This window comes from Rhinatrema bivittatum, chromosome 1, assembly GCF_901001135.1.
Source record: "Rhinatrema bivittatum chromosome 1, aRhiBiv1.1, whole genome shotgun sequence".
In the NCBI taxonomy this organism is placed as follows: Eukaryota; Metazoa; Chordata; class Amphibia; order Gymnophiona; family Rhinatrematidae; genus Rhinatrema; species Rhinatrema bivittatum.
The window spans coordinates 257,564,903-257,590,187 of record NC_042615.1 but is presented as its reverse complement, the minus strand read 5'-3'; the positions used below and the strand labels follow the sequence as shown (position 1 = coordinate 257,590,187).

The window sequence follows — 25,285 nt, the reverse complement described above, 5'->3', positions numbered from 1 at the left end:
AGGTACCATGCTTCCACTTCTTCAAAAAGGAGATTGGCTTTGTTCTCTGGATCTTCAAGACGCTTACACTCACAATCCAATATTCCCTCCTCATCGCAAATATCTGCGCTTCATGGTGGGTCATCAACATTTCCAATACAGAGTACTGCCATTCGTACTTGCCTCTGCTCCCAGAGTATTCACCAAATGTCTGGCAGTAATAGCAGCACACTTGCACAGGCAAGGTGTTCATGTCTTCCAATATCTAGACGACTGGCTCATCAGAAGTCAATCTCACAAAGGAGTTCTGTCTTCTCTCAATCACACAATTACAGTATTCCACTCACCGGGCTTTCTCATCAATTACCAAAAGTCCCATCTTACTCCATCTCAAGTGCTCCAATTCATAGGAGCAGAACTGAACACCATCCTTGCAAAGGCCTTTCTACCCAAGGATCGAGCGGAAACACTGTCCTTATTGGCAAACTCGATTCATTCAAGGAATCAAGTAACAGCTCATCAGTTTCTAACCTTGCTAGGCCATATGGCCTCCACAGTTCGTCACTCCTATGGCAAGACTAGCCATGAGGGTAACTCAATGGACTTTAAGATCACAATGGATCCAAGTCATTCAACCACTGTCCTCTCCAATCCATGTCACCCACCAATTACGTTAATCTCTACTTTGGTGGATGAACAAAGACAATTTGCGCAAGGGCCTACCCTTCCAGCAACCAGTCCCACAGATAACATTAACTACAGATGCATCCATCTTGGGTTGGGGAGCTCACATAGACAATCTCCAAACCCAGGGAACTTGGACGAAACTCGAAGCAACATTTCAAATCAATTTCCTGGAACTTCGAGCTATGCGTTATGCGCTGCATGTGTACAAGGACTGCCTTTCACACAAGACTGTTCTGATCCAAACGGACAACACAGTAGCCATGTGGTACATCAACAAACAAGGAGGTATGGGCTCGTATCTCCTTTGTCAAGAAGCTGCACAGATTTGGGGCTGGGCCCTGAACCACTCAATGTTCCTCAGGGCCACTTATCTGGCAGGCATTCACAATGTAGTGGCGGATAGACTCAGTCGTCAGTTCCAACCACACGAGTGGTCCCTGGATCCCTCAGTAGTGACCAGATATTCCAACGTTGCGGACAACCAACAATAGACCTCTTTGCGTCACATCTGAATCACAAAGTGGAAGAATTCTGTTCTCTATTTTTTTATTATTTTTATTTTATTTAATAACTTTTATATACCGACGAACGTTGGGAACATCTCGCCGGTTTACATATAACAGAACTTAGCAACAGGCTTTACAATTATTGCATAATTAAATAAGGAACATTAAGAACATACAAATAACAGATTAAATTATACAAGTAGAAATCTACACGCACAGAAGAATCAGCCAGCCAAGGACGCTTTTGCTCGCCCTTGGAACTCAGGCCTTCTATACGCGTATCCTCAGATACCGCTCATAACCAAAACTCTAGTGAATCTACAACAGGATAAGGGGTCCATGATACTCATAGCCCCGTATTGGCCTCGACAAGTATGGTTTCCCACACTTCTAGACCTCTCGATCAGGGATCCCATTCGCCTGGGAGTAGCTCCCACTCTCATCACTCAGAATCAAGGTCTGTTACGCCATCCCAACCTTCAATCCCTATCCCTGACAGCATGGATGTTGAAAGCTTGATTTTACAACCACTCAATCTTTCCACCAATGTGTCTCAAGTGCTTTTAGCTTCACGTAAACCTTCGACGCATAAGAACTATTCTTCCAAATGGAAAAGGTTTACCTTCTGGTGCAGGTGAAAAAGTATTGATCCTTTCTCCTGCTCCATAACTTCTCTACTAGATTACTTATACCATCTTTCAGACTCTGGTCTCCAGACTTCATCTGTAAGAGTACACTTAAGTGCAATCTCAGCTTACCATAACAAGATAGATGCACCTATATCCATACAACCTCTTGTCAGCAGGTTTATGAGAGGTTTAACTCACGTTAGACCACCAATTCGGCCTCCATTCACAAATGGGACCTGAATCTGGTTTTAACAAGACTCATGCGTTCTCCTTTCGAACCCATAGATTCCTGTGATCTTAAATTTCTCACATGGAAAACTATCTTCCTCATAGCCATTACATCAGCTAGAAGGGTTAGTGAGTTACAAGCTCTTGTCACGTATTCACACTATACAAAGTTCCTACATGACAGAGTAGTTCTCCGTACACATCCAGAATTCCACCCCAAGGTAGTTGCGGAATTCCACTTGAACCAATCCATAGTTTTACCCACATTTTTTCCAAGGCCCCACTCTCACCAAGGAGAATGGGCTTTACATACCTTAGACTGCAAACGTACTTAAACTGCACTGCAGTCCACAGAAAATTCACTCAACTCTTTGTATTTTATGATCCAAACAAACCAGGTAAAGCAGTGGGTAAACATACTCTATCCAACTGGTTAGCAGATTGCATACAGTTTTGCTTTGAAAAAGCAGGCCTTCCTCTCCAAGGGCGAGTAAAGGCATATTCAGTAAGAGCGATGTCAACCTCGGTAGCACACTATCGCTCAGTATCAATTCTTGACATATGTAAAGCAACATCATGGAGTTCTCTTCACACCTTTGCAGCTCATTACTGTTTGGACAAAGAAGGAAGACAAGATTCAGCCCATGGACAATATGTCTTAAAGAACTTGTTTCCAGTTTAATCCCAACTCCTTCTACATCCAACCTGCTGTGATCTTCGGCTGACTCATTTCCAACAATATATCACTGTTGCCTCAATCTGAAATGAATCTGCCTCTAGCTAGCTAATCACCCATATGTGAGGACTAGCATCCTGCTTGTCCTGGGATAAAGCAAAAAATTGCTTACCTTGTAATAGGTGTTATCCCAGGACAGCAGGATGTAGTCCTCACGAAACCCACCCGCCACCCCGCGGAGTTGGGGCCTCATACCTTTTATTATTTTATTTTTTGCTATCAGGAAGCGGGCATTCCATTTCAAGACCGTGTTAAAGCACACTCTGTGAGGGCCATGGAGACTTCAGTAGCACACCTACGATTGGTGCTGCTTCCTGACATTTGCAGGGCTGCCACCTGGAGTTCTCTTCACACCTTTGCAGCCCACTATTGCTTGGACAAGGCCGGAAGACAAGATTCCATCTTCAGCCAGTCTGTCCTTCGTAACCTATTTCCAACGTGACGTACCAACACCCTTCCGCCTGCCCGTTAGGGTTCAGGATGCCCTCGGTCAAATTCCACCCGAGTGCTAGTGCCTTGCACACCTGGGTACTTTTGGTGCATTCTCGGACATCCTGAGCTCTGTACTCACCCATATGTGAGGACTACCATCCTGCTTGTCCTGTGAGAAAGCAAATGTTGCTTACCTGTAACAGGTGTTCTCACAGGACAGCAGGATGTTAGTCCTCACGAAACCCACCCGCCGTCCCATGGGTTGGGTTCGTAACGTTTCTTATTTTTTTTTTCGGCACTGCCTGTACCTTTTAAACAAGACTGAAGGGGGACACCTGCTGGCTGCAGGGTTAGTGCCATGCTGGGGATGCCCAGTAGGGGCCAGTCAAAGTTCTGGAAACTTTGCGAAAAGTGTTCCGTGATTGGGCTCCATCCTGATGATGTCACCCATATGTGAGGACTAACATCCTGCTGTCCTTTGACATTTGTTACAGGTAAGCAACGTTTGCTTTTCTCTGTTGCCAGATATACTGCTACATTTACTATGATAGGAACAAATGTTTGGTGTGTCAAGCACAACTTGTAGCTAACTTTCTGGAAAGTAACTCAGCTTGCATTATTTGAGGCAAGTTCTATTTTGTTTTTGGATTATGTTAGGCATGTATGAGCTGTTTTGCATGATTTTGCAAATTTTAATAAGAGACAGTTTTTTGCGGGGAAATATTTCACGATAATGAAAATATCATAAGAACATAAGAAAATGCCATACTGGGTCAGACCAAGGGTCCATCAAGCCCAGCATCCTGTTTCCATGGCTTAGTAAATATACCCCTTAGATTGTAAGCCCTGTGAGGATTAGGAAATACCTACAATACCTGAATGTAAATCACTTTGAAGTATCACAAAAGGTGGAATATAAATTTAAAAGAACAAAAAAAGACCCACTGAAACACACTTTTATTTGATATGTCATGAATGTAAAGATTGTCCTGCTATAACATGCTTGAGCTCACTTTTTGAAAAAGTATGAAATAAATGACTGATGATGTGATTGTAGGTTTTCCTTGGGAATAGGAGGGATGTAAATGAAGTTTTGCAAGAGCAGAGTAGTGGATGGGAGAGACTGTACTTATTTTGAGATGGTTGTACAATGTGTTTTTGATGTGTCCTAAATTGTTTTGTAGTTGCTGGATGTTAGTGAAGCTCTGTGGAAGACATACAGCAGAATGGATCCGGTTTCCCTGGAAAGTTTACTAATGGAGGTAAAGAATATGAAATCTCTTAAGCTAACTAAAAGTGAAACACTTAGGGGCGGATTTTCAGACTCCGCGAATAGGCCTACTTTTGTTTGCGCTCCAGGCGCAAACAAAAGTACGCTGGATTTTAGTAGATACGCGCGGAGCCGCGCGTATCTGCTAAAAACCTGGATCGGCGCGCGCAAGGCTATCGATTTTGTATAGCCGGCGCGCGCCGAGCCGCGCAGCCTACCCCCGTTCCCTCAAAGGCCGCTCCGAAATCGGAGCGGCCTTGGAGGGAATCCTCTAACGCCCTCCCCTCACCTTCCCCTCTCTTCCTCTACCTAACCCACCCACCCGGCCCTGTCTACACCCCCCCCTTACCTTTCTCCGGGGATTTACGCCTCCCCGAGGGAGAATAAATCCCCGCGCGCGAGCGGGCCTCCTGCGCACCGGGCCGCGACCTGGGGGCGGGTACGGAGGGTGCGGCCACGCCCCCGGACCGCCCCGGGCCGTAGCCACGCCCCCGTACCCGCCCCCAAAATGCTGCCGACACGCCCCCGAAACGCCGCGACGACCGGGCCCGCCCCCCAACACGCCCCCGACACACCCCCCTCGGAGAACCCCGGGACTTACGCGAGTCCCGGGGCTCTGCGCGCGCCGGTAGGCCTATGTAAAATAGGCTCACCGGCGAGCAGGGCTCTGAAAATCCGCCCCTTAGTGAATCATTAATATTGATAGTTTATTTCTGAAGCTTGAGGATCATAAATTTCGAGTTTCTTTTCATGTATTGGACTGGGAAGAACATAAGAAATTGCCATGCTGGGTCAGACCAAGGGTCCATCAAGCCCAGCATCCTGTTTCCAACAGAGGCCAAACCAGGCCACAAGAACCTGGCAATTACCCAAACACTAGGAAGATCCCATGCTACTGATGCAATTAATAGCAGTGGCTATTCCCTAAGTAAAATTGATTAATAGCCGTTAATGGACTTCTCCTCCAAGAACTTATCCAAACCTTTTTTGAACCCAGCTACACTAACAATATCCTCTGGCAACAAATTCCAGAGCTTTATTGTGTGTTGAGTGAAAGAATTTTCTCCAGTTAGTCCTAAATGTGCTACTTGCTAACTTCATGGAATGCCCCCTAGTCCTTCTATTATTCGAAAGTGTAAATAACCGAGTCACATCTACTCGTTCAAGACCTCTCATGATTTTAAAGATCTCTTATCATATCCCCCCTCAGCCGTCTCTTCTCCAAGCTGAACAGCGCTAACCTCTTCAGCCTTTCCTCATAGGGGAGCTGTTCCATCCCCTTTATCATTTTGGTTGCCCTTCTCTGTACCTTCTCCATCGCAACTATATCTTTTTTGAGATGCGGCGACCACAATTGTACACAGTATTCAAGGTGCGGTCTCACCATGGAGCGATATAGAGGCATTATGACATTTTCCGTTTTATTAACCATTCCCTTCCTAATAATTCCTAACATTGTTTGGTTTTTTGACTGCTGCAGCACACTGAGCTGATGATTTTAAAGTATTATCCACTATGATGCCTAGATCTTTTTCCTGGGTGGTAGCTCCTAATATGGAACCTAACATAGTGCAACTACAGCAAGGGCTATTTTTCCCTATATGGAATACCTTGCACTTGTCCACATTAAATTTCATCTGCCATTTGGGTGCCAAATCTTCCAGTCTTGCAAGTTTCTCCTGTAATGTATCACAATCCGCTTGTGATTTAACTACTCTGAATAATTTTGTATCATCTGCAAATTTGATAAATAACCTCCATCGTCGTATTCCTTTCCAGATCATTTATATATATATATATATATATATATATATTGAAAAGCACCGGTCTAAGTACAGATCCCTTAGGCACTCCACTGTTTACCCTTTTCCACTGAGAAAATGATCATTTAATCCTGCTCTCTGTTTCCTGTCTTTTAACCAGTTTGTAATCCATGAAAGGACATCGCCTCCTATCCCATGAAATTTTAATTTTCGTAGAAGCCTCTCATGAGGGATTTTGTCAAACGCCTTCTGAAAATCCAAATACACTACATCTACTGTGTCAAGACTATATATTTGTAATTGTAATTTTTTTTTGTGAATTGTTTTTATTTGATTTTAAACAGTAATGCAAACAGCATATAAACTCAATGTATCCATATCATAATAGAAATTATCAATATATAAGAAGAAAGAATCTCCAATATTTTGGTACAAGTATAATCACTACAGCTTATGGAAACTAAACTATCTTAACCTTCCCCCAACCCACCCTTCCTTAGAAGAGATCACCGAGGAGATTCAGGAGAATGTAAGAGACATGAAAATACATGATATGACAAGATGTGTAAATATAATTTAGAGTAGACTGAACTATATATTGTAGGAGACTGGATTATAAAATAAGATAAGATAAAATATGCCCTTCCGAAATAAAACATGATGGAAAATCATCTTATCTTTGATCAGAAAACCATGAACTGGTGAGTTGCCCAGGGGGTAGTGGTCTATTCCTGGTTAGGCAGTAGCCCAATATTTGTTGGCTAGGAGGGAAACCTTTTCTGTTTCAATTCTCCATGGCCAAGAATGTTTTAAACCTTGATCTTCCAGACACTAAAGTTAAATAAAGAGCTAATGGTTAGATGGAAGCATATCTGTTTGGGAGGGTAAGATAACATTTAATTCTCCCAGGCAAGCAGGATGGTTTTTATTTTTATTTATTTAACATCTCTTTTATACCGATATCCGTTCGCACATCACATCGGTTCACAATAAACAAAAACTTTTGGGCGGGGCCCTTACATGTAACAAACATCAATGGGTAGATGCAATGCAATAGAACTGTAACTATAACTATATACATGAGTGCATAGTACAAAATCAGCGGACATAAGGCGTTCATAACAAAATAACAGTGTAAAATTCACAGAGGGGTTTTATGTAATAGGGGGTGACATGGGGTAGGCTTGTTGAAAGATGGTAGTTCTCACATGTGGGTGACGTCAGCAGATGGAGCCCTATCACGGAAAACTTTTCTGTCAAAGTTTCTAGAACTTTTGACTGGTACACTGAGCATGCCCAGCATGCCATAATGCCTTAGCCACAGGGGTCTCCCTTCAGTCTCTCTTTTTTTCTGCGCTGCAGTTTGCCTCAAGGTTAGGAGTTCTGTGAGAATTTTCTCACTACTTTTCCTCACGGAAAAATTTGAAGTTTTATTCATAAAAGGTTTCCTCATAGGGCTCTTCCATCACGACATCATCTTCCTCGACGCTCGGTGAGTAAATTTCCACTGTTTTTCGATCTGTTCCGGCTACCTTGTTATCAGTTCCCGAAGGCCACGACCGTTGTCGTGGCTCTTTTTTTCAGCATGGTTAAAGGCTTTAGAAAATGCCCAGAGTATCCGCGTACAATGTCAATTACAGATTCACATGATGTCTGTGTTGTGCCTCGTCTCAACACACAATGTTCGTCGATGCCCAAGCTGTGATCAAATAACCCCGAAGGGCAGGCGTGCCCGACTGGACAAAATGGGGAGTCCCTTTTCAAAATAAAGTTAACTCAATCGACATCACCGGCAGGAGCATCGACAAAGTCCATCGATAAACCTTGCTGGGAACAGGAAGGCAGCGGTGACCCTCCGTCACCGATGACATCTAGGGCATCGGCATCTTCTTCCTCTGTGCTGGAGAAAGACCGGGCCGAGCACAGAGGGAAACACAGTCACCGGCACCGGCGCGAGTCTACTCCCGGTGCCAGCAGTGTGGCCCCCAAGTCATTTCTGATCATGCTATCATTTGGATAGACTTACAGTTCTCAGCCCCAGACCTTGAGGAAAGAGTTTGGAGATTCCTAAGATTTCTACACACAGATACCGAATTTCAAGCCTTTCTCCAGAAGAGCTGGGAAGAATTCTCTCAAAGCAATCAACAACATATGGTAACACCTCCGCTCTTCTGGGAAATGGGAAAGGCGCTTATGAGGGGGGAAATTATTTCCTTTCTGGCCATGCACAGATGCAAAATGAATAAAGCTATTTTGCAGTTGGAAGCTCAATTAAAAATCGCTAAACAAATGCTTGATTGCCCATCCTTCTAACAAACATACCCGTAATCACTCTATCTTGAGGGATTTAAACTCACTTCTATAACAAAGGGCACAGAAGTCCCTTCAAGTTTTTGAACACAACTTCTTCCGCTTTGGAAACAAGGCGGGCAAATGATTTGCTAATATGGTCAGATTTTACAAGGGGAAAACCTTTGTTTTTCATATGAGAACAACCCAGGGTCAGCTGGTATCTACGAAACCTGACATTTGTGAGGTTTTTAGAGTTTTCTATGAATCACTGTATACTGATGATGTCACTGGTGGCCCACAAGATGAGGAACATAAGAAAATGCCATACTGGGTCAGACCAAGGGTCCATCAAGCCCAGCATCCTGTTTCCAACAGTGGCCAATCCAGGCCATAAGAACCTGTCAAGTCCCCAAAAACTAAGTTTATTCCATGTTACCATTGCTAATGGCAGTGGCTATTCTCTAAGTGAACTTAATAGCAGGTAATGGACTTCTCCTCCAAGAACTTATCCAATCCTTTTTTAAACACAGCTATACTAACTGCACGAAACACATCCTCTGGCAACAAATTCCAGAGTTTAATTGTGCGCTGAGTGAAAAAGAACTTTCTCCGATTAGTTTTAAATGTGCCCCATGCTAACTTCATGGAGTGCCTCCTAGTCTTTCTACTATCTGAAAGAGTAAATAACCGATTCACATCTACCCGTTCTAGACCTCTCATAATTTTTAAACATCTCTATCATATCCCCCCTCAGCCGTCTCTTCTCCAAGCTGAAAAGTCCTAACCACTTTAGTCTTTCCTCATAGGAGAGCTGTTTCATTCTCCTTATCATTTTGGTAGCCCTTCTCTGTACCTTCTCCATCGCAATTATATCTTTTTTGAGATGTGGCGACCAGAGTTGTACACAGTATTTAAGGTGTGGTCTCACCATGGAGCGATATAGAGGCATTTTGACATTTTCCGTTTTATTTACCATTCCCTTCCTAATAATTCCCAACATTCTGTTTGCTTTTTTAACTGCTGCAGCACACTGAGCCGACAATGTTAAAGTATTATCCACTATGATGCCTATATCTTTTTCCTGGGTGATTTTGATATTTGGAACATTTTCCACTATTTTTCCTGGAATTGACGTCAGGCTAACTGGTCTGTAGTTTTTCGGATCACCCCTGGAGCTCTTTTTAAATATTGGGTTACGTTAGCCATCCTCCAGTCTTACAGGTACAATGGATGATTTTAATAATAGGTTACAAATTTTTACCAATAGATCTGAAATTTCATTTGTGAGTTCCTTCACAACCCTGAGGTATATACCATCCAGTCCAGGTGATTTTACTACTTTTCAGTTTGTCATTCAGGCTTACCACATCTAGGTTCACCGTGATTTGGTTCAGTCCATCTGAATCATTACCCATGAAAACCTTCTCCGGAACGGGTGTCTCCCCAACATCCTCTTCAGTAAACACCGAAGCAAAGAAATCATTTAATCTTTCCGCGATGGCCTTATCTTCTCTAAGTGCCCATCTAACCCCTCGATCATTTAACTGGCCTAGTGCATCGGATTCTGTTACGATAAAAGTGCAGAAACATTGTTTACTGCACCAAAGGCTCACCAGGTCTGAGCAATGGCAGCCTCTATGGCATATTTGTGTGAAGTGCCCATTCAGGACATATGCAAAGCCATCACGTGGTCATCACTGCACACTTTCACGACACATTACTGTCGCAACCAGCAAGCAACTGCAGACGCAGCAGTGTGTCGAGCCATTCTGCTGGCAGGAATGACCAAGGACACTGTCTGCAAAATGGAACCAGGTTGAGCATAACCCCACGCAACAACTGGAATGGACTGCATGTCACCTCCAGCACTAGGTAGCGCTCAACCTTCTCAGATTTGGACTCTCTAGATATCATGGCTAATTCAACCTGTTTATCTGCTTAAAAAAAAGCAAGTTTGCTTACCGATGACATACAAATACTTATTCCGATTAATGACTGTATTGTAGCAACTTACAAAAAAAACTGCCATGTATTTATCCTATATCAAGCAATTATTCACTCACATGAAACTTATACTGAATATCTCCAAAACAGAAATTATACTGTTTAGATAGAAAAATAACCATTGACCCATTACCACCACTGACATCAGAAGACCAACAAGCAGTAATTCATCCCACACCTCATGCCCGTGACCTCGGAGTTATGATAGACAATGAACTGAAGTTTAAAGCACATATTGCAGCAAAGATTAGAGAAGGATATTATAAATTATTAACCTTAAGGAGAGTAAACCCTTTTCTGAACCCCACTGATTTCATATCTGTGATACAACTTCTCATTTTCGCAAACATCGATTACTGCATTTCACTTTTTCTAGGACTTCCAATGTCCACAATCCGTCCTTTACAAATTCTCCAAAATTCAGCAGCCAGAATATTAACAGATTCAGAAAAACATGATCATGTCATTACGATCCTGATATCACTTCACTGGCTTAATACTGCCATAAAAATACACATTCCACAACGAAACTTGCGATCGGCTAACAAAGGTTTGTTATCTATCCTCTCAGTAAGATCTGCATAGTTAACTCAAGTAAGAGATAGGTCAATCTTTCTAGCTAGTCCGAAAATATGGAAAACTCTACCTGTTGAAACCTGCATGCAACCAAACCTAAAATCTTTCAAGAAGGAGGTCAAAACATGGCTATTCAGGAAGGCTTATACTTGATAGCAAATTAAAGACCTAGAAGTCTTTCACATCAAGTAATTGGCACTATCTTACAATGTTACTATTCACAGGATCTAACCTTTGGCTAATTGTGTGTATTTATTTTACTATTTGTGGTTGTCTTTTTACCATTTGATGTTGTCTTTTATTCATTTATTTTAAATCTTTTAATTTTGACATGTATTTTAGTTTTTATTGGATATTATTTTATTTTATTGTTGTAAACAGTTATGATAGCATTCACTGAATGATGGTATATAAAACCAGTAAATAAATAAATAAAATAGTCTTGGGACAGTGCAACTGCAAACTTGAATAACAGACTGAGGCAGACTGGGAGCCATGTGGTGAACCCCCTGCCCTGTACCTTTATTTGCAGTTGTTCTCTCTGATAACAGTAGCCTCCTACAGCGATCTGGGACCAATGCTTCTTCATCGTAGTAGCCTAGCAATGGCAGAAGTGCCAGTGTCGGATCGAAGTAGAAAGCTACAGTATTCTGTGACAACAACTGCAAATAAAGGTACATAGAAGGGGGAAAGGCTTGGGGTGGGCATTGGAGGGAAGATCTGAAGCCTGCAAGATGTAATTTAAAAAGTTAAAGGGGAGGTAGGAGCAGGGGGTGGGGGATGGGAGACTCCCGGTCCTAACATTTTTTTAAAACTGAAATAGGACGTTTTGGGGAGGGGGCGGGCAGCAAGTTCAGCCCAGTAGGGCCTTTGCAACTCGGGTGGGGGACAAGTTAGGGCCTGTGAAGTGAGGGTTTTTTGTTTTTTTTTTTTTTAAATTTAAACAGCAACAAAACTTAACCGGCTCCATTTAAGTCTAAAGTTATTGAGCCACTCTAAGCTGGATAACTTTAGACCTGCTTCCGAGCAGGTCAAATGTTTTGCCACTGACTTAGCTGGATTTACCTGATATTCTGCTAAGTTAACAAGACCACTCGCTGGAATGCCTCCAAAACACCCCTTTTATATCTGGCTAAATTATAGCCGGATAACAGCATATTTGGCTATAATTTAGCTGGATAAAAGGCTCAATATGCCACACTACCCATTTAGATGGATAACTTGTGAGTTATCCATCTAAATGGCTTTTGACTCCCAAATGATTTGAATCTACTCTTAAGGAGTTTTCTCACAATTCAAACAGGATGGTAGTCCTCACAATATGGGTGATGTCAGTGGACGGAGCCCTGCTACGGAAAACTTTTCTGTCAGTTTCTATAAAGCTTTGACTGACGCTGGCACACTGAATGTACTGAGCATGCTCAGCCTGCAATTATCCCTGTGACCACAGGTGTCTCCCCTCGGTCTTCTTTTTTGTGCTCTGCAGTAAGCATAGAGGTTAGGAGCTCTGAGAAATTCTCACAACTTTTCCTCACAGAAATACTTAAACTTTTACTTCACAAACGCTTTTTCCCTGTGCGGGTCTCCCCTCGCATACGTTTAATTGACGCTCGGTGAGTACTATGCCCTATTTTTTGGTCTGTTCCTGTCACCTCACTGCGGTTTCTCCAGCCTACCAACCGAATTGTGGCCTTCCCTCTCCCTATGTTTTCACAGTTAGCCCCACATAGCCTGCGAGTGTCCTCCTGTGATCCTCTGCCTGGTTATTAACGCTAATGGGATAGGGACTTCCATGGTTACCGTTGCCGCCATGGCCTCCTGTCGAATTCATACCTTGGTACTTTGCAGTCGATGCCTCCATCGCGACAGTCTGTACCCCCTTCCAGGCCATCCTGCCTTTTTCAACACAATCGACACCCCTCCTCTGGCGATCTGTCGATGCCATCGATCCTCGCATCGATTTTTTTTTCAGTGCCATCAATGTTTTCATCCATGGCGCTGATTTTTCCATTGGTGCCATCGATCCAGGCATCGGTGTCGTCTGTGCCATCGATGCTCGGGTCAGTTCCATCGGTGCCCGGGTCTGCTCCATCGGTGCCATCGGTGCCCATGTCGATGCCAGTCGCCATGCCACCGATGCCGTCAGTGCCCACGTCGTTTCTATCAGTGTCCTCGTTCCTATTGATGCGACTGTCTATGTCGGTATCAATTTCCCGATGCCATCTATGTCTATTCGATCCTTTGATGCCACATCGATACCTATACCGATGCTGTCGGTGCCTCCGTCATTGTTATTGTTGCTCTGCCTGGGCCATCGACATTTTTTCATATATATTTTTGACTATACCCTCGAGGCCGCTCCATGCCGACATCGATACTGTCAGTACTGACATAGCACCTACACATAATGCCCTCGCCTAAACACAGTGCTCCATGCTTGGGGTTTTTTACTAAAGCCCCATATCAGCCTACAACACTACATAGTGCTAGCAGCAGTGCAGGCATGCTGACAGTCCGTCGTCATTCGCCATCCAGGACAGCAAGGGCATCCACCGCGGCACTGGGGAAAGACCGCGCCGAGCACCGTGGCACGCGTTGTCACCGGCACGGTGACTGTCCGCCACCGACTCTATCCTACTCAGTGCTGGAGAATGCCTGGGCCGAGCAACATTGCTACTGCCACTGCCACTGTTCCACACAGCGCTGGCAGTCCTCCGTGCTCCAGAATGACCGGACCGAGTTCTGCGGAATTCTGCACTGGCGTCACGATACATCGAGCCGCTGCAAAGATGGCTGGGTTCATGAGTCATAATGGCTCCCCTGTACCCGAGGCGTTCCCCACCGACACCGGTGCGGGGTTCTGACCCTCCACAGATTACTGTGGTAGCGCCAGACATGCTCAGCCTGTCTCCTCTGTACCTTAGCTACCATACCAGGTTACAGAGTTGAGTCGGACATGTACGTCCTTCAGGCTATCCCTTTATGACTCCTGAAATCCACGGAGCCATCAATCTTCGCCGGCTCGTCCTTCTGCGATCCACGACGGATGGTAAGTACTCTAATCTCGCTTCAGCGACAATCCCATTGAGACCTGTTCTCTAAATCGGGCCATATGGTTCGAAAGGTTCTAGGTTGTCTGGCCTTCTAAGAACTGTATTAGTGTCACATATTGCTATTGCCAGCTATGTCAGACACAATACCAAGAGAACCTCTCTACCAATCATTTGGGATTACATCAAGACATCCTCCTGTTGTTATCAACAGGACTCTGTACTGATTAATACTCTGGTTTCTGGTTCTTAATTAAGGACCGAAATTCCAGATGCATTCACTAATCTGCTAAACACGAGATTCAGCAAACACTGTCTCAATTGCAAGTCCACCTCGAGACCTGGCGACAGGTCTTGACGTTTTCTTGTATAGCACACAGAAATGCGGATACGACTTGTACTGCTCCCGCTCCCGTGGGAGATTACATGATATCCTGATTACATCAGCCCCGCTATTTGGACACCTCCTGGTCTCTCAACTTGCCAGATATCAGAGCGGCCACCCCACTTTGTACCAAGGTTCAGGGTACAGTCCCCTGGACACTACAAAGTGCAGAAGGGGGGGGGAGTTTTAATTTCACTATTCTATCTTTCAACAGAAAGTAGTTATTCTCCGCTCATCCTTGACCTCAGAAATATCAACTTTTTTCAGAAGGGACGAGTAAAATGGTGTCTCTCGTCAACATGCTTCCATACTGCAGTAAGTAGGTTGCCTCTCTCCTCTATTCTTTCTGTGTGCTTCATGGTGAGTCAACAATATTACAATCCCAAGCTCTGCCGGTTGCACCAGCTTCGGTATTTCATTAAATCACTAGCAGTGACTGCTGTTTCTCTATGGAGTAAAACATCATTCACGCTTTTCCTTGCATGGACAGCTGCATAACAGTCAACCCAAGCAAGGAGCTCTACTTTCTTCATGACTCAATATAAATCTCATTACCTGGGATTGCTTTTCACTTCCATAAATCCCATATAGCACACTTCTGGACACCACAGTCACAACGAACTTCCTGTCCAACAACCGCACAGACATTCTGACAAATTCCTATGTCTCTGCGCGCATACACTGTAACCTCAGCCCCTCAATTCTTTCATTGGTGGGCCATGGCGTTTTTTTCACCATGCATTTGCTCATAGGTCCCAAAATATTTGCTATGAGTAAGATTCAGTGAAATTCAATTATCAGTGGACCTAAGCTGTTCAACCGCTATCGTCCCTGATCCATACTGCAGATCTAGAGCCAAAACCTGGACTGGTCCTGCTCATACTCGCATTTACTCAGAGTTGCAGAGTTTGAACTAACATCTTCTCAACCCAATATGCGTCTCTTCCGCTCCATGCAGAGTTTCACATGGCTTTGAGCCATGAGTTATGCCTTTATGCCTTACAATACTGCCTATGCAGCAAGCCTTTGTGCATACAGACAGACAGCATAGTGACATTGTGGTATTTCCAACACACAAGCATGCACAACCTCTTAGCTGCTCTGCTAGGAAGCTGTGCAGCTCTACTCTTGGCTCTTACTCACTCCATGCATCCCCGGGCCACTTATCTAACAGACTTACTGAACGCAATAGCAGACCTTCTCCACATAAGTTTCCATTCTCTCGGATGGTCTTGGATTATATGTATAGCGAGGAATATCTTCTAGCGCTGAGGTCAACCGAACTTGCCCTCTGCGTCTAAATCAAACCATACGATGGACAATATTCTACTCCCTACATATGTCTCCAATGCGTTCCCATGGACGCCTTTGCTGCAATAAAGGCCTCTTATATGTGTCTCTTTCGATACCTCTCATAGCCAGCACCCTTATTATGCTGCACCGGGACGGGGTTCACTGTTCTCAGACCCACGTCCTGGCCGAGACCAGTATGCTTTCCCATACTTCTCAATCTATCACACCAGTAACCAGTTCACCTTCTCACAGGTCAGTCTCATATCATGAACTCACTGAAGTTCTCAGGTACTGGTAGTGTCTCAAAAACCTGCACATAAATCTTATCATTCAAAATGGCATGATTTACCACTTGTCGTTAAAAAAAAAAAAAAAAAAAAAAAAAAAAGGGGGGGGGGGTTTACCCCCTTTATTTTTACACCACTCTTTTCTCTTACTCCCTCGGATTCTGCTCTCCAGACATCCTGTACATGGGTACACCTCGATTCCAATTGGCGTACCACTTGGGAGTGGGGATACCCGATTACCGGTTCAACCCCTTCCGAGTCAGCTTACCATGGGTTATTCACTGATTAAGCCGCCTCTTTTTTTTTTTTTTTTTTTTACTGGTTACGGAATGGGGCCTATATATTAGTGCTTGCAAGACTCATGCGTTCCCTGTTCGAGCCTTGCCATTCCTCTCACGTAACAGTCTGCAATGGGAAATTCTTTCCCTCGTTGTCATCACCTCTGCCAACAGGGTCAGTGAGTTCCACACCTTGTTACATACTCATCTGATCCTCCGTTCTTCCGTGACAGAGTGGTTTTACCTACTCAACCACATATTCTTAAGGTAGAGGCAGCATCTCACCTTACTCAGAATATACTCTGCCCACTTTTTCCCAACACTTCTCTTTCACCAGAGCGAGAGGGTTTTCCACTCCTTGGACTGTGAAAGTGCACTTGCATTCTATCCAGACCGCACTACACCCCATAGGACTTGCACCTAACTCTTTCTTCCTGTGGAAAAAGCCATGCTGCGAGTTCCAGTGGGCAAACAGACCTATTCCTCCTAATTGACAGTCTGTATCTCTTTTTCCTACTAACAAGCAGGCATTTCACTACAACACCGTGTGTAACCACACTCTGTTAGGGCCGTACCAGCCTCAATAACTCGCCTTCGACCAGTGCCGCTTGTACATATTTGTGAAGTTGCGACCTGGAGCTCTCTCCATCCCTTCGCAGCCCAATATCGCTTAGATAAGACTGGCCGGCATGCTTCCATGTTTGGCCAGTCCTTCTACTCCTCTTCCGTTTGGTTTAACTACCCAACATCCTTCCACCAACCCATTAAGGGTTTCAGGATGCCCTCCTTACCAAATTCCACCCCCGATGTTGCGCCTTTTGCACGTCTTGGATGTATTGGGTACACTCTTGGGCATCCTCAGCTCGGTGCTCACCCATATGTGAGGACTACCATCCTGCTTGTCCTGTGAGAAAGCAACTGTTGCTTACCTGGAACAGGTGTTCTCACAGGACAGCAGGATGTTAGTCCTCACGAAACCCACCCAACACCCTGCGGAGTTGGGTCTACATACATTTTATTTTAGTTTCGCTTGCGCTTTTTGCTATAAGACGAGACTGAGGGGAGACGCCTGTGGTCACAGGGATAATTGCAGACTGAGCATGCTCAGTGCACTCAGTGTGCCAGCGTCAGTCAAAGCTTTATAGAAACTTTGACAGAAAAGTTTTCCGTAGCGGGGCTCCGTCCACTGACGTCACCCATATGTGAGGACTAACATCCTGCTGTCCTGTGAGAACACCTGTTACAGGTAAGCAACACTTGCTTTACTGTTAGAACAAACAAGGAATAGATACCTTGATAATGATCATCCTGATGTGTAAACATACTTAAAAGATGCTTTAGTTGTATATGAAACAACATTTTAAATAAACATTTTGGTATATCTTGGAAATTGATTTATTATAATTTTTTTTTAAGGGTTTAATGACTTTTGAACATCAGTGGACCACCTTCTTTTCTAATTTTGATGTTGAAATTCCTTTCATCTTGGAACTCTCAGAGTCTCAGGCAGGAGAGGTATGTGATTTCTTTTTCATTGTCTTTTTGCTACAATTGTGTAGAACACTTGGGTTTGCCCTCCTCTGAGCTAGGGGAGACAAAACATTTTTTATTTTTAATGACATCACTGCTACTACTTTTGCTGTGTTGAATCTTTTAAGTCTGTATTCTTTGCCTCCAGCTGATTATGCTACACCATCAGAAGGTCTTTAATTTCTTTTGCTGTATACAGACTTTGATTTAAATTTTTTATCAGGTTAAAGGAGATACAGTGTTTAGAGCTTCTGGACCATACTCTTGCCTGTGGATCAGGGGAGGGATCCTTTATGTTATGCTCTCTTCTCTAAGGCAGAGGTTTTGGTAGAGCTTACTTACGTATTAAATCTGGCTTTTCTCATCAAAAAAGAATCCCTGAGCTGTCCTTGCTCTCAGTTTGAGTGTTTTGGTAGTTACTTTTTGAAGATAGCCTAGTTCATTTTATTTGGTATGTAAACGTGTAAGCAGCCCAGAACAAATGTCTGGTAATTGGTCAGGTTAAAAATTATAGCAAATAAGTAAATACATAAATAAGAGAGAGAAGAAAAGGTAAAAATGAACTTTAAAAAGTAAGCCTGAGTCAATCCTTTGGTATAAGGTAAGTTTTACTACAAGTCTCTGAAAATTCCTTAACCTTAAATTAAGATTTTTACTTTACCTTCTAAGAGGAGTTTTGTAGTTTGAACTGAGCAACTGTTATTCTCCTAGGAGAAGCAGGATGGTAGTCCTCATGTGGGTGACATCATCCGATGGAGCAGGCATGGAAAGCTTTTGTTAAAGTTTCTAGAACCTTTGACCAACACACTGAGAATGCCCAGCATGCCACTTCGCGCGTCCACACGAGGTCCCCCTTCGGTCTCTTTTTCCGTGGTGCAGTTGCCTCGCAGTTTTTGGAGCTCTGCTTTCTTCTTTTTTGTGCTCTTTTCGGGAATTTTTCCAAGTTCCATTGACGGGTCCCCCGTCACGGTAAGTAAAATAATTTTTCCTCATTTTCGCGGGCGATTCCCAGAGTCCCACTTTTCAGTGGCCTCTGGTCATCAACCATGTGCTGGTTATTTTTCATGGTGTTGTCCGACTTTTGTCTGTGCCCGCAGACCATGTCCATCACGGATTCACATGAGGTTTTCCCACCAGAACAGAGATGGCCTCAGAGGTTCCGTGACTAAGAGACAGGTTTTGAGGTCCTGGGAGGCCTGTTGCCACTGCAAGGTCCATTGTGCCCTTTGCACCAGTCCACAGAAAAACTGATTCTACCTATTTGGTGCAGTCAGCTCCAGGCTTTCAAAAGCCTCAGTTGGATCACCAGTCTCTGGTGGTTGAATCTGCGCAAAAGAAAGCAAAAAGGTACTTCCTTTCCCCCTGGCAAGGAACAGAAGTTTTTGGACACCATTGGTCGCAGAGTCTTTCAAGGATCAATGCTCATCCTCCGAATTGCTGCTTACCAACTATATATGACCCAATATAATAGGGTAATTTTTAAGCAATTACAAGACTTGACAACCTCCATGCCTCAGTCATTTCCAGAAATGTACCACACCCTACTTAATAAGGGTTTGGAGGCAGGCAAACATGAGATTAGATCATGCTACGATATCTATGACACTGCAACAAGAGTATCTGCAGCCGCTATTTCAGCAAGACAATGGGCTTGGCTCAAGTCTTCAGACCTTCGTCCGGAAGTGCAAGAGCGATTATCCGACCACCCCTGCATAGGAGACAGTCATTTTGGCAAGCAGATTCAAAAGACAGTGGCTGAACTAAAGGACCATCATGAGACTCTCAGACAGCTCTCTCTGATACCTTCAGATTATCCTGCTAAACAGCCTTTCCGAAAGGACTCTAAAAAGTCTTTCTACAGACCAAAGAAATCCTACCCGCCAGCAGCCAGATGCTGTTCGGCGAGACCATTTCTCAAATCACAGTCTCGTCATCCCTGAAAATAAAAGCTACAGACAGCCCTCCAGCCGGGCCCTGCTTCTGGCTTTTGACTCTCACGTAGAGAGCAGCAGCCAGATTCCATTATCAAAAGTCCCAGTGGGAGGCCGCTAGTGCCATTTCAAAAACATATGGCAATCAATCACCTTGGACCACTGGGTCCTAGCAATATTTGCTCAAGGCTATCATCTCAATTTTCTCTCCATCCCACCGGATTCCCCACCTCTAATGACGTGTAAAACATCCGACCATTCATTGCTCCTGGAGCAGGAAGCCTCCCTCCTACTCCAGTCGAGAGCGATAGAACCAGTCCCATTGCCTCAGCAAGGCCTCGGGTTCTATTCCCGGTACTTTCTAATCCCCCAAAAGATCGGGAGGTGTTCGTCCAATTTTGGATCTACAAGCCCTCAACAAGTACCTCCAGAGAGAAAAGTTCAAGATGGTAACCTTAGGCTCCCTGCTACCTCTTCTTCAAAGAGGAGACTGACTCTGCTCTCTCGACCTCCAGGACGCATACACTCATATTGCGATAACTCCATCTCATCGCAAATTCCTGAGGTTTCTCGTAGGCCCCAAGCACTTCCATTCGGCATAGCGTCTGCACCATGGGTCTTTACAAAATGCCTTATCGTGGTTGCTGCCATACTCAGGACTCAAGGTGTTCACATCTACCCCTATCTGGTTGACTGGATAATCAGGGCTCCGACTCAGCAATCCGCTTTGTCATCCCTCAATCTCACCTTAAACACTCTACTTTCACTTGGATTTCTCGTCAATTACGCCAAATCCTCCTTAGTCCCATCTCAAACCTTATCGTTCATTGGGGTAGACTTGGACACCTTACAGGCGAAGGCTTTCCTGCCTCGACAATGAGCCCTCACTCTCGTGTCTCTGGCACATCAGCTGCAGTCTCAATACTCGACGACTACTCATCGTTTTCTCATCCTTCTAGGACACATGGCGTCCTCAGTTCAGGTCACACCAATGGCCCGCCTGGCCAAGAGTCACGCAGTGGACTCTAAGGTCGCAATGGACACAATTCCTTCATCCCCTGTTGACCATTGTCCACATCACCGACTCACTCCGTCTGTCTCTCGCCTGGTGGACGAATCACATCAATCTTCTACAGGGCTTGCCCTTTCAGGCGCCAAACCCTCAAATAACTCTAACCACCGATGCTTCCAACTTGGGGTGGTGATCCCATGTGGCCGATCTCCAGACACAAGGTTCCTGGTCTCAGAGGAAGCCAAACACCAAATACATTTTCTGGAGTTAAGAGCAATTCGATATGCTCTCAGAGTATTTCAGGATCGCCTGTCCAATCAAGTCATCCTGATCCAGACTGACAACTAGGTGGAATGTGGTACATCAACAGGGAGGGACAGGATCCTACCTTCTGTGTCAGGAAGCTGCACAGATATGGGCAGAGGCCCTCTCCCACTCAATGTACCTCAGGGCCACCTACTTGTTGGGAGTGGACAGCGTGTTGGCAGACAAGTTTAGTCGCACCTTCCAACCACACGAGTGGTCTCTAAACACCTCAGTAGCGAAGTCAATCTTCCAAGAATGGGGTTATCCTCAAATAGACCTCTTTGCGTCACCTCAAAATCGCAAAGTAGACAACTTCTGCTCACTCACTCGCAGCCAAACACCATCAACCAAGAGACGCTTTCTCCCTATCATGGTCAACCGCTCTCCTGTATGCATTTCCTCCACTTCTACTTCTCTCGAAGACTCTCGTGAAGTTACGTCAGGACAAGGGAACCATGATCCTGATAGCACCCCACTGGCCCCGCCAAGTGTGGTTTCCAATTCTCCAGGATCTTTCCATTCGCAGGCACATTCCTCTGGGAACAGACCCACTTCTAATCACTCAAAACGACGGGTGCCTTCGCCACTCCAATCTTCAGGCCCTGTCCCTGACAGCATGGATGTTGAAAGGTTAATCCTTCAGCCGCTTAACCTTTCTGATCCAGTCTCCAGTGTCTTGATTGCTTCACGGAAACCTTCCACGAGAAAATCGTATTTCAACAAATGGAACAGGTTCACCTCATGGTGCTTTTCTCAGGCCCTTGATCCTTTTACCTGTCCAATCCCGAAGTTTCTAGACTACCTCTGGCACTTGTCAGTCAGGTCTTAAAATTTCCTCCATCAGAATGCATGTCTGTGCGCTTGCCACCTTCCATAAAGGTGTCTGGGATGTCCCTATCTCAGTACAACCCCCTTGTCACACGCTTTCTGAAAGGCTTGCTTCACCTCAAGCCTCCACTGAGTCCTCCGGCCCCTTCTTGGGACCTCAACCTGGTTTTGGGTCGGCTCATGAAACCATCGTTTGAGCCTTTCCAAACCTGTGAACTTCGCTTTCTGACATGGAAAGTGATTTTCCTTTTGGCAATCACTTCGACTCGCAAAGTTAATGAGTTACAGGCCCTAGTTACCTATCCGCCGTACACTAAACTTCTGCAGGTCCGGGCGGTTCTCCGCACTCACCCTAAATTCTTACCTAAGGTAGTATCAGTGTTTCATCTCAATGAATCAATTATACTACCTACCTTCTTTCCCAGGCCCCATTCCAATCCAGGAGAGCAGGCTCTGCATACTCTTGACTGCAAACGGACTCTAGCCTTCTATCTAGACCGTACAGCTGCCCACCGGAAGAGCACTCAATTATTTGTGTCTTTCCATCCTAACAAATTGGGGCAGCCTGTGGGTAAGCAGACTCTCTCCTCCTGGCTAGCAGACTGCATATCCTTTTGCTATCAGCAAGCGGGCATTGCACTCCAAGACCATGTTAAAGCATACTCTGTGAGGGCCATGGTGACTTCAGTAGCACACCTACGATCAGTGCCGCTTACTGACATTTGCAGGGCTGCCAGCTGGAGTTCTCTCCACACATTTGCAGCCCACTATTGCTTAGACAAAGCCGGAAGACAAGATTCCATCTTCGGCCAGTCTGTCTTGCTTAACTTATTTATGACGTGATGTACCAACACCCTTCCACCTGCCTGGTGGGGTTCAGAATGCCCGCTACCAAATTTACCCCAGTTGTTGTGCCTGTTGCACGCCTTTGGGTACATTTGGTGCATGTTCGGACATCCTCAGCTCGGTACTCACCCATATGTGAGGACTACCATCCTGCTTGTCCTGTGAGAAAGCAAATGTTGCTTACCTGATGTAACAGGTGTTCTCACAGGACAGCAGGATGTTAGTCCTCACGAAACCCGCCTACCACCCCGCGGTGTTGGGTTCGTTTTATTATTTTATTTTTCGGCACTACCTGTAGCTTTTAAATAAGACTGAAGAGGGACCCCTGCTCGCTGCAGGGTTGGTGCCATGCTGGGCATGCCCAGTAGGGGCCAGTCAAAGTTCTGGAAACTTTGACAGAAGTTTTCCGTGATTGGGCTCCATCCTGTGATGTCACCCATATGTGAGGACTAACATCCTGCTGTCCTGTGAGAACACCTGTTGGAGGTAAGCAACATTTGCTATATTCCACTTTTTTGGCACTTCACAGTGGATTATATTCAAGTACTGTAGGTATTTCCCGTATACAGTGAAGGCAGTGCATGCAAATCTATTTCATGCATATTCATTGTGGATATCCTGAAAACCTAAGTGGCTAAGTGTGCCCCCCCCAGGACTGGATTGAAAAGCACTGCTCTAGGAGGTCTGTTATGGTTTCAGATGAAGAAATATGATTATGTGGTGTGAGGGCAAGGTCCTAGATCCCTTCTCCCTTCCAACATATTCTCCCTTTGGATATCTTTTCCTTATATATCTTGATTATATGGGAACTGAGGTAAAGAGTGGCCTCACCACAGTGCAGGAAGTCCTGCGCATTCACAGAGAAGATTTAATCTTTTCTAGAAAGCTCTGAAAGATTATATCTCTTTGATGCCAAACGTGGTCTTAAGATCCACATGTGTGACTGGTGAACTTCTGTCTTTAGAGAGCACCTGTTAGAAGTAAGGAATTTTGTTAGAAGTAAGGAATTTTGCTTATCCTATATTTTGGTTTTGTTTTACAGCCATTCAGAAGCTATTTTAGTCATGGAATGATTTCAAGCCATATTACAGACAACAGGTATTGCACGTTCTTTTCATGTCTCTAGCTATACAAATTGATTCTTGAGATCATTGTCATCTTAATAGCATCCATGGAAAAGAAACAGTTCTGACATTGTGTGTTTACCATATTCTTGTTTTTCAACATTCAAGTGCTGTAAAAACAAAATTCTGCACAAATGCTGTACTGTATCATTTGAATTGAAGACCCTGAATACTATAACATGTAATGAAATCACACAAAATAAGACCTGTTATATAGATGTCTTTTTGAAGATCTGAGTGTACCTTCATACAATGCTGTGATTGATTCAGCTATCATGTCTGTGAGCCTATTGAAAGGCCTCTAAATCATTAGGTACCTCAGGTAGCTCCTTATACCAGTATGCCAGTGTGTCCACTCCAAGATTGTTTCTTTGATGACTAATTCAACTAAAGCCATTAATGTCACTTATCTTTCATGCTGTAGTCCAGTGGTTCTCAACCCTGTCCTGGGGACCCCCCCAGCCAGTCGGGTTTCCAGGATATCCACAATGAATATGCATGAGAGAAAATTTGCATACACTGCCTCCATAACATGCAAATTTTCTCTCATGCATATTCATTGTGGATATCCTGAAAACCCGACTGGCTGGGGGGGTCCCCAGGACAGGGTTGAGAACCACTGCTGTAGTCGGTCTTGCTCAGCCGACATCTAGACGTTTCGGAGACTGGCTCCTTCTTCAAAGGCTGGACGCTTTTCAAGAGCGACTTGTGGAACACTGAAATTAATCTAAAAAGAGCATGTTGGGAGACATCTTTCAGTTATTGAAAAGTTTTTTTCACTTAACATGGACATTATGAATGGAACATAATACATACGTGCTGCAATGGCAGTGTTTATTTATAGAATGTGGACTGTTCACAGAAGCTCCGCTGAAAATAACAGAAGAGGAATCTCAAAATAATTAATAATACTCATCTTTGTTCCTAAAAATTAATTGTCATTGTCTGACGATATTTTGAGATGATACAAGACTATGTTTTTTTATTATTATTACTATGAGGGATACATAATGATGATTTTCTACGTGGCTGAAATCATCATTTGACATAAAATCTAACACAGTTTAAGAAAATCAGGGCATAGTTTTTATTGCATGTTTTATCTGCATATTAGAGTGCTTTTTCCCAGTGATATAGCAATATACAACATTTTTTGCAAGCATTCTGTTATGAAAGTAGATAATATTGATTACTCCTAAACAAAAAGCTCCATTTAATTTTTTTAAACCACTGGCTAATTGTCAACAAATAAAATGGTTGATGTATTGTCTGGTGATAAAATCTCACAATAGTTTTGGGTTTCTAGTTCTTCA

General features: G+C 44.2%; 1 protein-coding gene across 1 annotated transcript in view; it reads left to right on the top strand.

The window, feature by feature from the left end:
• Positions 1-25,285, top strand: part of C1H20orf194 (chromosome 1 C20orf194 homolog) — a 794,595-nt gene that overhangs the window by 160,334 nt on the left and 608,976 nt on the right. Inside the window, 3 exon segments of the mRNA XM_029594038.1 lie at positions 4,382-4,459; positions 17,812-17,910; positions 23,891-23,946. Of these exon segments, the coding sequence (XP_029449898.1) occupies positions 4,382-4,459; positions 17,812-17,910; positions 23,891-23,946 (233 nt within the window).